General features: G+C 35.0%; 1 protein-coding gene across 1 annotated transcript; it reads left to right on the plus strand.

Annotated features, from left to right (window-relative positions):
- Positions 1-7,474: 7,474 nt before the first annotated feature.
- Positions 7,475-16,002, plus strand: LOC131609379 (beta-glucosidase 11-like). The gene is made up of 10 exons (XM_058881066.1): positions 7,475-7,605; positions 7,766-7,835; positions 7,924-7,979; positions 8,109-8,184; positions 8,281-8,696; positions 8,785-8,900; positions 14,732-14,952; positions 15,053-15,084; positions 15,175-15,232; positions 15,327-16,002. Exons 1-10 carry the CDS (start codon positions 7,489-7,491, stop codon positions 15,641-15,643), a joined length of 1,479 nt encoding a protein of 492 aa, XP_058737049.1. The 5' UTR covers positions 7,475-7,488; the 3' UTR covers positions 15,644-16,002.
- Positions 16,003-16,229: the final 227 nt, after the last annotated feature.

A 16,229-nucleotide genomic window follows, 5' to 3' on the forward strand; every position in this document is an offset into this window, starting at 1 on the left:
GTGTATTGATCAGAATGTAGCCTTTGATGCATTTGGTAATTCAAGCATTTTTATGTTGTAACCAAACTTGTGACCTTACATGATATCAAATATAAGTGAAGTATTCCAATTCAAACTAGTCTTAGATTTTATTCAAATAAGTTTTGTGCCAATATTGTTATCCATGCCTTGTTAGAAACTCAAATGCCTACTATTTTTACCAATGATGACAAGACAAAGAATGAAACTGAGTCATGTCAACAAATAAGCCAATATTAGGTCAAAAGAAAGGATACTTGGTTCACAAGTTACTCTCGTTGTGACTTTCATGATAACTATGATGAAATATTGGAGTGATCGAAGGGAAATAGGACTTGGAAATATAATAAAAAAATCATAAGAACCTCACTAGAAATATCAAAATGAATGAATAGAAATAAAAAGGAAACCTTAAGAACACATGTTGACTTTGTTGACTCTTCCAAACAAAGCCCCAATATGGAAGTAACCATGCCTCAAAGTCTTGAAAAAATGCATAGTTTATGAATGAATGATATCTAAGGGTACAAATGATCAAATAAATGGTTGGCTTTCTTCTATTTGAACCTAATCCTTGACTTTTGTCTGATGAATGCATATATATGAGGATAAATGACCAGATGAAATGGTCAATTAGGGGGAAATTTAGAGTATAACACCCGAGACGAAGGGGCATGGAAATAGCTGCATGATCCCCCTCAGCGTCGTCATCAGAAAGTTGACTATCAAAAGAAGAATCCCTAGAGGAATCTCTCTCATGTTGAGAACACACAAAATTCCTTGTTGAATCGGAATCATCAGTTATAGATATGACATCAAGACCTAAGTGATCATGGACGAATAGGGAAGGGTTTGAACTAGAAGATACTCTCGTTCTCACTACGGGGGACACATCACAATAGGGTTATCACTCATATTGATTGAAGTAAAGAAAGTGTTGAAGGTATTAAAAGCTTGAGGTAAGGATGGTACCTTGTAAGGCGAAGCTGGCGGAAGCAAAATGTAAGGAGAGAAATTGTGGCTTTGGGCAAGAAACTAAAACTACTCTAGTAAATAGTCTCGGGAAGGAAGAGAGAAAGATGTTTGCAAATATTAACTAACTCTCAAGAATTCTGAAAAGTTTCACCAACACTCAAAAACTCACATATATAGGGCAGAGACAAACAACAGACCAGATCAACAGAAATGAAAGTTACAAAATCAATGATAGGATTTTTCCTTGGAAACATAAACAAACTCAAGTGCACTCGAGAGCACTATAAGCAACATCATGCCCTGATTAGTCACCTGAAGCCATGCGTCAGAAAGATACATCGAAACATTTCAAGGAAGTGAAGACATTTAAGACACTTACCCTCCGAATTTTTCAACTCACCATAAGCTTTTTCAGGTGAACGACATCCATAGAGGCCGACAATGACTACTAAGACTTCCTCGACTCATCACCGCTCGGCAAACCTTGGAGGCAACTGCTCTGGGCCAGCCAAAAGTCCAAACTACTCAAACCCAAACTAATGTCAATCCACTCCAAATGACTTGAGGTATAAAAAGCATCATACGAAATATTCAAAGTACACTTTCAGATCTACATTTCTTATTACATCTATTTTGAATTTTAAACTGACTTGAGTTGTTTCATCGTATTAAAAAATCAACAATTTCTCACTATAATCATGCACGTAATTCTAATTTTAGAATGGAACACATTTATCTACTACTACTATATATAAAGTGTTGTGAAAAACGATACCAATAACAAAGTATAATAGGGAATTAGGGAAGAGAATAAGAACACAAGAATTGGTTATAATTGCTATTCTTTTACTTTCTCTTAAAACAAGATTACAAGTTTACAAGAATAACAAATAACCTCTCTCACCCTAAATTAGGATTTGCAGCTTAGCAATGATGAGAGACTAGTATGCTATTTATAATAAAACCTAACATACTAACTAATGGGCTTTTTCAGCAAGGCCCATTACACAAGCCAACTTAATAAACAAGCTAACTTAACAAATTAGGGTTTAAACACTAAAACCTAATTTAACATGCTAATAACCCTAGCATCTTCGACATCTGCATGCTAGACCCATCTTCGACTACAGCATGCACACTTCGACACCAGCATGTGAACAATCCTTCGACTTCATGCTTAACTCTGTCGAACTGTCGAACCAAGAAGCTACACTTTAGTCATACTAGAGTTCGATCCAATATCTCACAAATCTCCACCTTGGACCTAACTCTACAACGTCAAGGAACAAACTAGCTTTCTTCATGCAGCTTTATCAACTGCATACAATGGAAAAACTTGCAACTCGGGAATGTCTTGGTGATCATATCAGCAACATTGTCTTCAGTCGAAACCTTCAGCACTTGGACTTCTCCACGCTCGATTACTCCTCTGACGAAATGCAGCCTCACATCAATGTGCTTAGTTCGCTCATGATAGGCTGAATTCTTCGACAGGTGTATTGCACTTTGACTATCACATTTAAAAGTGATACCTCGACCTTGAAGTTTTAGCTCCTTCGCAAAACCTTCAAGCCACAATGCTTCTTTCATAGCTTCAGTTAGGGCAATATACTCCGCTTCAGTGGTTGATAGAGCAACAACCTTCTGAAGTGTTGCTTTCCAACTAATTGCAGTGCCAAACATAGTGAAAACATATCCAGAAATAGATTTTCTGGAATCCATACAACCTGCATAATCAGAGTCGACATATCCTTCTATTACTGCTTTACTATCTTCACCCAAGGCTCCACCATAAATTAGGACTCTATTCAGAGACCCATTTATGTACCTTAAAATCCACTTCAATGCTTGCCAGTGAGCCTTTCCAGGATTCGCCATGTACCTGCTTACAAGACTGACTGCGTAAGCTATGTCGGGTCTAGTACAAACCATAGCATACATCAAAGAACCAACTATATTAGCATACGGAATGCTATTCATATAGGCTCTTTCGACATCAGTACTAGGACACTGATCAATACTCAGCTTGAATTGAGGGTTTGTTGGAGTCACAACTGGATTCGAATTCGACATACCAAACTTTTCAAGAATCTTCCGTAGATATGCCTTTTGAGATAAGCATAACTTCGACTTCTTTCTATCTCTTCGAATGTCAATTCCAAGAATCCTGGAAGCAGCTCCCAGATCCTTCATATCGAACTCCTTATTGAGTTCAGCCTTCACCCTCATCACATCTTCAACACTGTTGCTAGATATGAGAATATCATCCACATAAAGCAACAAAATAACAAATGAATTACCAGGTCGAAATCTGAAGTAAACGCAGTGGTCGAATTGACTTCTAATGAAACTTATGCGTGCCATGAACTTGTCGAATCTCCTATTCCACTGTCGAGGAGATTGTTTCAGCCCATACAAAGATCTCTTTAACTTGCACACATAATCTTCCTTCCCCTTTTCGACATACCCTTCAGGTTGCCTCATCAGGATCGTTTCATCTAAATCACCATACAAGAACGCAGTCTTCACATCCATTTGTTCCAGTTCAAGATCGAACTGTGCCACCATGGCAAGCAACATTCGAATGGACTTATGCTTCACAACAGGAGAAAACACATCATTGAAATCGACACCTTCTTTCTGAGTGAAACCCCTTGCAACTAACCTTGCCTTGTATCTTTTCGACGTCACTCCTTCAATTCCTTCCTTAACTTTGAAAATCCATTTACAGCTGACTAACCTTGCCCCAGCAGGTTTCTTGATCAGTTCCCAGGTATGATTATCATGAAGAGATTTTATCTCATCATCCATGGCCTTCAGCCATTCAGTCTTATTTCGACTCCTCATAACTTCCTTATAGTCTCTAGGTTCTTCGTCTAGAACCTCACTTGCAGAGATTAAGGCATAAGCTATAAGATCTGCATATCCAAGTCTTTGAGGTGGCTTGATGACTCTTCTCGACCTATCTCTCGACAATAGGTAGTCATCGTCAGTTTCCTCAACTTCAGCATCTTCTGCTTCTTCTTCGACTTCATCTGGGATATGCAATTCAGCATCAACATGCTCCACCTCAACAGGAATCTCTACCTGTTCCAGCTCTTCGTCAGATGTTTCTATACTTCGACCAACATCATCAGTTTTCTTAAAAGCCATTTCAGCTTCATTGAAAACTACATCTCGACTGGTGATACACCTCCTGTGACCTGGCTCTAGGCACCATAGCCTATAAGCTTTGACTCCTTCAGGGTATCCCATGAACATGCATTTCAGAACTCTAGGTTCGACCTTGTCTTGCCTAATGTGAGCATAGGCCACGCAGCCAAATACTCTCAGTTTGTCGAGATCTGGTGGATGTCCCGACCAAACTTCTTCAGGTGTCTTCATATCTAACGCTGTCGAAGGACATCTGTTTATCAGATATGTTGCTGTCGAAACAGCCTCAGCCCAGAACACCTTTGTTAACCCCGCACTAGTCAACATGCATCTGACTCTCTCCAAAATAGTTCGATTAAACCTTTCAGCCAAACCATTTTGCTGTGGAGTACCTGCAGTAGTTCTATGCCTTGCAATACCAGAGGCAGCACAAAAACTGTCGAATGCCTCGTTGCAAAATTCAAGGCCATTGTCGGTTCTCAACCTCTTGACCTTTCTACCAGTCTGATTTTCAACCAGAGTCTTCCAACTTTTGAAATTCTCAAAAGTTTCATCCTTAGTCTTCTGGATGAATACCCATAATTTTCTGGAATAATCATCTACTATGGATAGAAAATACCTTGCTCCTGAATGTGATGGACACCTTGCAGGCCCCCAAAGATCAGCATGGATGTAATCAAGGGATCCATGTGTTCTTTGTTTGCCTTTGTTGAACTTCACTCTGCAAGATTTTCCAAGTACACAGGGTTCACAAAACTTCAGCTTTTCGATTTTGTCTCCACCAAGCAGATTTTGTTTCCCTAATTCGACCAGACCCCTTTCACTGACATGGCCCAATCTCATGTGCCAGATTTCTGTTTTCGATAAAGGTTTCGTGGATGCAACATTTGTCGAACCACTTACAACCTCAGCCTCAAGGGTATACAAGCCTTGTTTCTTCACGCCTCTCAAGACTTCCTTCGAACCCTTCATGACTCTTAGGATACTTTTCTCTCCTTGGAAAACATATCCTTTCTTGTCGAATTCACCAAGAGAAAGCAGATTTCTCTTCAAATCAGGAACATACCTGACTTCAGTCAACAACCTTATTGACTCATCATGGAGCTTGAATCTCACAGATCCAACACCTGCAATCTTGCAAGCCTTGTTGTTTCCCAGCAATACTGATCCACCATCTTGATCACATAATTCCTCGAACAAGTCTTTGTTTGGAGTCATGTGCCAAGTGCAACCTGAATCCATAATCCACTCCTTCTTAGAGTCACTGCTTGAAACCACAAGAACATCAGATGATTCGAAATCATCTTGAACAATGGCAGCGTTGCCATTATCCTTACCTCCATGATATTTCAAGCATTCAGGGCACACCTTTCTTGTGTGACCCTCCTTCTTACAATGGTATCATCGAATGCCAGAGGCTTCGCCACTGTAAGTCTTCGACTGGCTTTTGCCTTTCTTCTTGTCGAACTTACCATCCTTTCGTAAGAGTTTTCCTTTAACGGCCAAACCTTCGCCAACAGTCGAAGGTTTATGCTCCTTTCGTTCATTCAAGTCCTTAGAGTACAAGGCTGATTGAACTTCTTCAAACGTCAGGGACTCCCTTCCATACAAGAGAGTTTCTTTGAAGTGAGCATGTGATCGAGGCAAAGCGCACAATAGTAACAGCGCTTGATCTTCACCATCAATCTTTACATCGATATTTTCAAGATCAAGAATCAGCTTGTTGAACATATCCAACTGCTCAGCCAACACTTTGTCTTCAACCATCTTGAATGAATACAAAGCCTGCTTCAGGTAGAGTCGATTTACCAGCGATTTGGTCATATACAAACTTTCAAGTTTCGCCCATAACCCTGATGTCGTCGTCTCCTTTGATACCTGTCGTAGAACCTTATCACCAAGGCTCAACAGAATTGCGCTGTGTGCTTTCTCGATCATAGTTGTCTTCTCCGCTGCCGTTAATGCAGCATTCATGGCTGCCTCTCCCTTCAACGCTTCCAAACAACCCTGCTGAACCAGTAGGGCTTTCATCTTCAAGCGCCACAGACCCAAATCATTCACTCCAGTGAACTTTTCAATCTCATACTTTGTTGAAGGCATCTTCTCCACGCTCACCGCACCAATTTGTTGTGAAAAACGATACCAATAACAAAGTATAATAGGGAATTAGGGAAGAGAATAAGAACACAAGAATTGGTTATAACTGCTATTCTTTTACTTTCTCTTAAAACAAGATTACAAGTTTACAAGAATAACAAATAACCTCTCTCACCCTAAATTAGGATTTGCAGCTTAGCAATGATGAGAGACTAGTATGCTATTTATAATAAAACCTAACATACTAACTAATGGGCTTTTTCAGCAAGGCCCATTACACAAGCCAACTTAATAAACAAGCTAACTTAACAAATTAGGGTTTAAACACTAAAATCTAATTTAACATGCTAACAACCCTAGCATCTTCGACATCTGCATGCTAGACCCATCTTCGACTACAGCATGCACACTTCGACACCAGCATGTGAACAATCCTTCGACTTCATGCTTAACTCTGTCGAACTGTCGAACCAAGAAACTACCCTTCAGTCATACTAGAGTTCGATCCAATATCTCACATAAAGGTAGCAAATCCTCTTCCTGTTCTTGAGACATATATTAATACTTTCTGGAAAAACATTTGTTTTTCCATACCAAGTGCATTAATAATTGCGCACTTTATTATATGTGTTTTTTTAATCTTTCTTCTTAAGAAAACATGTTTTATGTTTTTGTTGATTTTAGTGAGATAATGAACCGACAAAGCAATTTTGCAATCACGACTAAAAGTCTAAAACTAGTCGGCATGAATCATGATGATGATGCGACTAAAATCTAAATTCCAAAGTTTTCTCCAAGTGTAAAATTTTGCTTTATACGTGTCACTGTCTACTTTCATTTCTACTAATCATTGCATACTTGGACAATAAGAATTTTTAATAAATTATGAGTTTTGATTGTATTATTTAGATACATTTTATGTGTCATAAAATAAAAAATTTAAGACATTATCCTTCTTTAAAATTATTAAATTTATTTTATATTTATTCCATTTTAAAATCATTATTAGCAAACAAAAGCTTATTCAATAATATATTGTTTTAATAGACATTAAAAAGACATATGTTGATCAATGAAATAACACGTGGCATTAAATAAACCTTCCATGTAAAGTAAGCTCTTGAATAAAGTAATGATCCACTTCACTATTGATAAAAAGAAGAAACAAATTCATATACGCTCACTATATAGAAATGAAATAGATATAAACTTGACTTACTAAAGAAAACAGAAGCAAAACCCAACATGTCTTTTTCTTTGACAGTGTTAATAGTAGTTCTCCTCCTTCCTGTTGCTTACAGTTTGAGCAGAGATGAATTCCCTTCTGAATTTGTGTTTGGTGCATCAACCTCTGCTTACCAGGTTTCTTCTTCTCTATCTTCTTCTGGTTTTTAAAAATAATTAAAGAAAAAAAAGGATTCTCATTATAATATAAAAAAGCTACTTTAGCTTTTGAGAAATAAATATAATAATAAGTGTGTACAATGAATAATAATAATTTCTGAACTCTTATGATTAAAAGGTTGAAGGTGCAGCAAACGAAGATGGTAGGAAACCAAGCATATGGGATACCTTTTCCCATGCTGGAAATGGTATGTATGTTGTCCTTTAAATTTACTAACATATACTTCATTTTTAATATATAGTATTTCATTTCTTAATTAATATCTATATTGTCAGCAAATATGTACAAAGGTGATGGAGATGTTGCATGTGATGGATATCATAAATATAAGGTCCGTGACTATAGACTAAAGAATATAATACACATACACATCAATACGACAAAATGTGTATCGCATTAATTTTTATTTCTTCATTTAAAAATTGCTATAAGAAAATACAAGATCTTGATTTTTCTGCAGGAAGATGTGCAACTCATGGCTAATACAGGTTTAGATGCCTATAGATTTTCAATTTCATGGTCAAGACTTATTCCAGGTAAACTCACTAATTAAAGTGATGTTAAAAAGATTATTAATTAATTAAACAATGTCTAGAGATTATTAATGTTATTTTAATTTTTTTTCTAACCAGATGGAAGAGGACCAATCAATCCCAAAGGACTTGAATATTACAACAACCTCATAAATGAACTGATAAGCCATGGGATCCAACCACATGTTACATTACACCATTGGGATCTCCCGCAAACACTTGAAGACGAATACGAAGGATGGATTAGTAAAAAAATTGTGTATGATTTCACAGCATATGCAGATGTATGCTTCAGAGAATTTGGTGATAGAGTTAAGCATTGGACGACAGTGAATGAGGTTAATGTGTTTGCAATGTTTGGCTATGGTGTTGGAACAGTACCACCTCAGAGGTGTTCTCCTTTTGCTATAGCTAACTGTTCAAGAGGAAATTCTTCAACTGAGCCGTATTTAGCAGCACATCATATGTTGTTAGCACATGCTTCGGTTGCAAGCTTGTATAACAAGAAATATAAGGTAAAATTTATCTAGAACTTGTCATAATCATATATGATGGATATGTATGATGATATTATGTTTATAAAAATTATTTTTGTAAGTGCAGGGAGTACAACATGGGTTTATTGGGTTGAATATTCTTACTATTGGGTTTGTTCCACTCACAAATACTAGTGGAGACATTATTGCCACTCAAAGGGCCAGAGACTTTTGGAACGGGTGGTAAGTAATGATTTATATATCAAATGTCTTTTTCTTCAATGTTTATATACAACCATTTATGATATAACTATCACGTCCCTACATGCATCAATCATATACGGATATACCTAATCCGGCAAGTATATCCTCTTCACAAATAAGGGTGTGAACTGAGATCTTAGGTTTCATAATACTAGAACTTTCTTTTTGGATAACTATTCTAAATGAATGGCGTCTTCGATGGCCTGCCGTCAAAAGGATGACATCAGTATATCTAATGATACTTTAATCCGACACACCCTTATTTCCTTATCGATATCGATATTCTACGTTGTTGGAGTAGGGTTATACCATGGTCCTTTCTCCTTGGTCTTTCTAACTCGTTAGGAAGTGTAAATCTTACATGGGACGTCATGAGGTCGGTTACAAGAATTTAACGGTCCTTAACTTAGGTATTCGAAAAGGCCCTTTAACGAGATAGGTCAAAGTGTGTTGAGTCTTACTCCAAACTAGAACAATGCTAAAATAATGGTAATTTCATAGAAATCCAACTTTTATTACAATACATTTCTTGTTTTTTAATAAAGACAATATAAAAGGGAAAACAAAAACGGTGAGGGGATGTAAAACTTAATCTATTAAAAAACTAGCAAAAATGATAGTTGAACAAGTCCGTCCAACCTATCTCTAAAAACATTCAAAAGCACAACTGAGAAATGAATTCCACAAAGTGTCATAATTAACAAATAAATATGCATTGACTAATTTATCTACACATGCGTTTTTCTCTCTGAAAATGTGAGATATCTTGAATTTAAAGGAGCGTATAATGTGTAAAGTATTCTTCCATTTAATTAAAAGATGGCAAGGGATGATATTCAAATTAGAAAATGCACGAATGACCAACAATGAGTCGGTTTCAAGCCAAAAAATTCCAATTCTTTCTATTATCATAATCGATAGCAAACATGATTCCATGCAATTCAGCTTGAAAGGGGGTACAAACTCCAATATTAGTTGTGAAAGCTCCCACAAATTTTCTCTTGAAGCTCCATATGTGTTGCACTTTAACCAATTATGACTAGGAAAACACCAATTGACTTGTATGATTCTAAGTGTGGGAGGAGGTCGACATTTGATGTCAAAGCATTTGATAAATAAAAACTTTGAATTGAAGAGTACATGCGGCCCTTGAAATAAGTATATGTCATATAGACTAATTTGTTTAACATGAAGAATGTCTCTATCAAAGTCAATGTTATCATTTTGAAACATGATATCATTTCTTCTGTGCCAAATTTTTTAAAGAGTCATTATGATGAGAGTCATGATCAGATTTTGAATTTGTGAGCTCCAACTTTTATCAGCAAGTTTGAATAACCTTTTGTAACTAGTTAAATCAATGTTCATGCCAAACAATCTCTCCATCCTATTCCAGAAAAGTAAAGTATAAGTGGTATGCAACTTCCACATCATGATTGCAGAGAGAGTGTCTTGAAACCATACAAATCCCTTCAAATCAGGTTGTCTTCTGTTGCAATAATATTATGCATTAGCTTCCAAGTCTCTAATGACTTGAAAGGTGGTATGTAGGAATGCCAAATCGATTTTGTCCAAGAAGGCTCCATGTGATTCCATCTGATACAATTGTAGACATCTTTAAAAGATAGATCATCATTTTCAAATTTTGTCCAAATGAGTTTATCATCGGTAGTAGTATCAAATGAAAAATTAATCTTCAAAATGTCTTCAACAATTTGATGAGGAAAAATGTATAATTCCAATTGATATTTTGGATAATTGAATTTACCTTAAAAATTTGCATAAATTAAATATCCATTGATAATACTGGGTGTAAATCTTTAATTTTTTATCCCAGTCAATTGGCAACCCATGAAACAACATTCTTTCCATTATCAACCTGTAATCTACTATGTTCTTCTAGAAATGAACAAGAATGCTTAATGCTAGGCCATATTGAAGAATAAAAATGATGCATGGTCGGTTTTTTGTGCCTGAATTATCTACTAATAAGCATAGAAGACCGACGATTATTTGTATTCAACAACTTCCAACAAAGAGATAAACAACCAGCTTTGTTTATTACCTTAATATCTCTCAGTCTAAGACCTCATCTAGATAAAAGTGAGCCTATAACCTTCCAAGAAGTAGTAATCGGCTTTCTACTGTCTATGCTAATCGTCCACACAAAATTTTTAATGCAAGAATCTGGTTTTTTAAGAAGCTTGAATAGCCATTCATAAATCCTAAGACTATATAGAAGCATGTCTTGTATGATTGACTAAACTAATTAAACTCTACCCATCATAGAAAAAAGGTGTCTCTTCCAAGTAGCTAGCTTGGCCAATACTCTATTTGTTATGATATGGAGATGATAAGTGCTAGGCTTGCCTTTGAATATAAAACTCCAAGATTCCAAGCGTATATGCAACATCCCTCAATCTAGATCCAGAAATACCTTAACCATAAAGCTTACAATTTAGTTAGATTGATGTGATGACCAGAATTCGGACCATATTCTCGAAGGAGATGGTTAATGATTTGAGCCTTTTTCCTAGTAGCTTTGAAAATATCATAAGGTCATCCAGAAAAAAAGTGTTGCTGGGAATGATTGTCTTGCCAACTATTATGCATGTCAACTTACCCAAATTCACCAACATAGATAACTGCAACTAAGAGCATGGGAGATAGAGGACTTATTGCATCACAACTCTAAAGTAAGAAAAATTCTTGCAGGTTTTCCATTTATCATCATTGATAATTCGGCTGAGTGTAAAATGGTAAGTATCCAATCACGAAACTTCTAATCAGAACTAAATTTAACAAGAACTTTAATAAAATATTGCCAATATAAAGTATCAAAGGTTTTTTTGTCTATCTTCAAAGCCATACTACCTCGACAGTATTTTGTGTCTAACATATTAATGACTTCCGAAGTAATCTCAATGCACTTATAAATATATCTTCCCCCTAAAAAAGCCTATTTGATGTTATGAAACAACTTTAGGAGTTAAGATGGTTAATCTATCTACAATGATCTTAATGATCATTTTGAATTGAAAATTTGCAAGTGCAAGAGGTATATACTTCCCTATAGAATCTACTCCGAGTTGTTAAGGTATCAAAGTCACACTAATTGAATTGAGATTAGGAAGGATCCAACCTTGTTCAAAGAATTGATTCACTGAATTGATCACATCAGTCCCTACTATATCCCAATTGACTTGGAAAAAACATCCCCCAAATCCATCAGGGTCTGGAGCAAATTACCATCCATATTGTGTACCGCGATCTTAATTTCCTCCGGCTAAAGCAATCTAGTGAAATATCCATTATTTGAATGAGTTATAAGTTGGGGTAATTCTATCCACCATATCAGTATAAATGCAATTGTTTTTAGAGATAAACAAATTTTTATAGAAGTTAAACATGATTATTTAATTTAATGTCAACCTCTAAAAAAATCGTGTCATACTTCATTATAATGATTTTTTTACTAGCATATCTCAATTTGATTTTTTTGTGAAAAAACTTTGTAATCATATCTCCATCCTTAAACCACTTATTCCTTACCTTGTTCCTAAAAAAACTAGTTTGCATATGCAATGTCTTATTTAACAGAAGTTGAGCATTTTTTTCCTCCAATTCAAGATCATCATTGTAATTTGCACCATAAACCAAACTTTGTATCTTGTTAACTTCATCAATATCTTGAATGACTTTAAGATGAATATTGTCAATTATTTCCTTGTTCCATTTTTTAATAATATCTTTAAGATATCTCAACTTAGCAGATAAAACAAATATAGAGCAACCAAACACACTAGTATTCCAATTATCAATAATCAGTTATCTGCATCTATCATCTAGAGTCCAAACCTTCATAAATTTTAATTTCCTAGATGAGTCAAACCTACCTTTGTCACAATGGAGAAGAATAGGATAATGGTCAGAGTGATTCTTGGTAAAATTGGAGCGACTGACCATGTTCCAATTATCGAGTCAATTCGGATTACAAATGGCCATGTCAAGCCTAACATAAGAGTAAGCACCACATTTCATCCCATTGGTCCAAGTTTAATAGCTAACATTACTGTCAAGATGTATAAGCTCATTTTGATTTGTCCAACTAAGAAATTCATTTGTAGAAGTTTTATTTTGGAGGGAATCTACAAATTTTCTCATGAGAACCAATAAGTGCATTAAAATCATGTAGCATGCACCAAGGGTTGGAATTGGCATATTCAAGATTAGTAAGGTTATTCCATAAGTGTCTTCGATTCACATGAGAGTTATTTGCATATTAAGTTGCAATGAAGAATTTAGTTATATTTAATTCTATAGAAAAAGTTACATGTTGTTAAAATAAACTTAACACAGTGAGATTCATATCTATTACACAAAAAACCCATATATTTGAATTATGATTCTATTTAAAATTTAATTCAAATCTCTTAAGTTTGATTTGTTTAAGACACTTAGCAGGGAAATGAAGCTAAATAATCATTGGTTCAATAATCAAAAGCAAGTCAGGCTTTTGTTGATCACAAATATCTTTAATAGCCAACCTAGTATTAAGGTTTCCTACCCCTCTATCATTTCAGTAAATGGCTTTCATTAAGTGGAATTGTATTTACCCAACATGGCCTAGTTGTTAATTTTCATTATAGGTTGAGTAAGTTTATTCTTTCCCCTACCCTTTTTAAATCACAGTAAATTCTTCAAGATGCGATTTAGGAGGATTGTCTTCATAACCTAAAATGTCATTATTCTTCTCCAAATGCAAATCATCACAGGGATATCTCACCGACTTCCACCACTACTTTTCATAACCACAATATCAGGATTAGGTTGCTCCTTGTATCATTAGCTATCTTTTTCTCAATCATCAAATTTTTATTCAAATTATTAGCTGACTTTAATACTATATCTTCTTCATTCAAATAGCTTGTTTCTAGTCAATGTTCCTCATTACCATTAACCTCATTCTCTCAATGAATGACCATAACAAATTTATCCTTCTCTATGTCATTCTCAAGAGTATGATTTCTTTTCTTTTTCAAATCTACAAAGTCTTTATTCATTGTGTTATTCACTATGACATTTATAGACTCATTATTCTCTATGTCCTTCACATTGTCGTTAAATGGTATAGCCTTTTTGGACTTTTTAGGTGTGTATCTTGTATATTCTTTGATCAGTGGCTTCTCAACATTCTTGCCTTTTAACTTTAAACATTTGTCAATAGTGTGACCAACACACACAAACAATGATCACAAAAATAGGTAAACTCTTGTATTTCAACAAAAAATGCATAACTCCATTGTTCCACCAAAATACGATCATATGCAAAGTATTTTGCATATGACTTGTTAAGGTCTATTTTCACACGAGCAAAATGCCCCAAATTTCTTTTTAAGCTTATCAATTAATAAAGGAGAGCCAACACCAGAAGCAATTGCAAATAAAGTAGTTGTTTTCCATTATTCTAATGGAAAACTATGCGTCCGCAACCACACTTGAGCATGTGTAATCTTCAAATTTTCAGGCCTAAAATCTGGCGTCCACGTAGACAAACGTATGAGTGAGAGATTAACATTCCATGTCCCTACACTCTAAATTTTGTCAAGATCCTCCCTTGATTTGAATGAAAATTCATAATATCCACGTCACAAGATATCCACGTCTCAAAGGAGTCTTACATTCCAAAGGAGTCTTACATTCCGAATAGTAAAACTATAGCAAAATGTCTTACAAACCTTGTGTCCAAAAATATGCTCACAATACAATTATTGTTACAATTACATTAATTTCTAATTTATTTTTTGCAGGATACTAAATCCATTAACATTTGGTGATTATCCTGATATAATGAAACGGAATGTTGGCTCAAGACTTCCTTCCTTCGCTAAAAAAGAATCAAATCTGGTCAAAAACTCATTTGATTTCATTGGAATAAACTTTTACAACACATTTTCTGTTAACAACTACTCCGAAAGCCTGAACATGGAGGATAGAGATTTCATGCAAGATATGGCAGTAGAAATTACAAGTATGTTATAAGTTGTTTTTTTTTTTATATTTTCTAACTACATAACCAATTCTATATGTAGCTTTAACAAATTACTTATAAATGTTGTTTCTTATTGTAGTGCTTCCTGAAAATGATACATTTATAGACACGGTAACATAATTTTTGTAACGAGATCTTCATTCTCTTTTCATTTGTTTATGATTGGTTTAGTTTTTAATTACAACCTGGAATTTTCAACAGGCGCTAGATTCCTTGAAGAATGACTATGGAAGTATTCCAATTTATATACATGAAAATGGTATGACAATTTTCCAATATACATCATGATCATTCCATTCCGTTCTTTCAAATATTGATTTATTTGTATGACATGCAAAATCTTTTTATTGCAGGCCACAAAACACCTCATAATTCATCATTGAATGATTTTTCTAGGATAGAGTACTTGAATAAATACATTGGGAGCATAGCTAAAGCAATAAGGAGTGGATCAAATATAAAAGGCTATTTTGTATGGTCCTTTATGGATGTGTTCGAAATACTTACTGGATATGAAGTAAGTTTAGGCCTATACTACATAGATTTGAAAGATCCAAACTTGAAGAGACAACCTAAACTCTCTGCTAAATGGTACTCAAGTTTTCTGAAAAATAAACCTATGGACTCAAAGATTATTATGGAAATTGGGAGTGATGCGTCTTTGTTATAATGCCAAGTAATCTCATTGCTTTGTGCTATCATGTGAATGATTGAATAAAAAGAATGTGTTCCAAAGAATGTGGTCCGTGATGCCGAATATGAAAGATAGGAGATTTTTATCAACACAATATCATGTAATGGTCCTATTATATGATGAAAATTTTAATAAAATGCTTTCTCAAGCATGTCAGCATGTTTTGGTTAAATCTTGTTGTCCAAGTTATCACATCATATTGTATGAGTGTTTATTTTCTTCCTGGTTCTTTGAAGAAGTTACTCAAGATGATGAGTGATGACAACCTGTTGTAAGGAATTACTTACTTTCTGACATATAAGAGAAATCTAATAAAAGATACTATTTTTCTTTAAGTTTTGCTTGCCTTCATTCATTTTACTTGAGTACATTTATAATACTTTGTTTTAGCTAAAATCCAAGAGTTTAGAACTCTTGGTGACTCAGTATCTAAAGATCCGTTGGAATCATGGCAAGATTTAGTAGATATATATTCTAGGGACCACATAATCATTGAGATATTTGGGCCTTCTACAATTTCTTTTGGCCCTAAGATGAGGAACTCTCTTTTCTTCACCATCTG

The sequence above is a fragment of the Vicia villosa genome, linkage group LG6, assembly GCF_029867415.1.
Source record: "Vicia villosa cultivar HV-30 ecotype Madison, WI linkage group LG6, Vvil1.0, whole genome shotgun sequence".
In the NCBI taxonomy this organism is placed as follows: domain Eukaryota; kingdom Viridiplantae; phylum Streptophyta; class Magnoliopsida; order Fabales; family Fabaceae; genus Vicia; species Vicia villosa.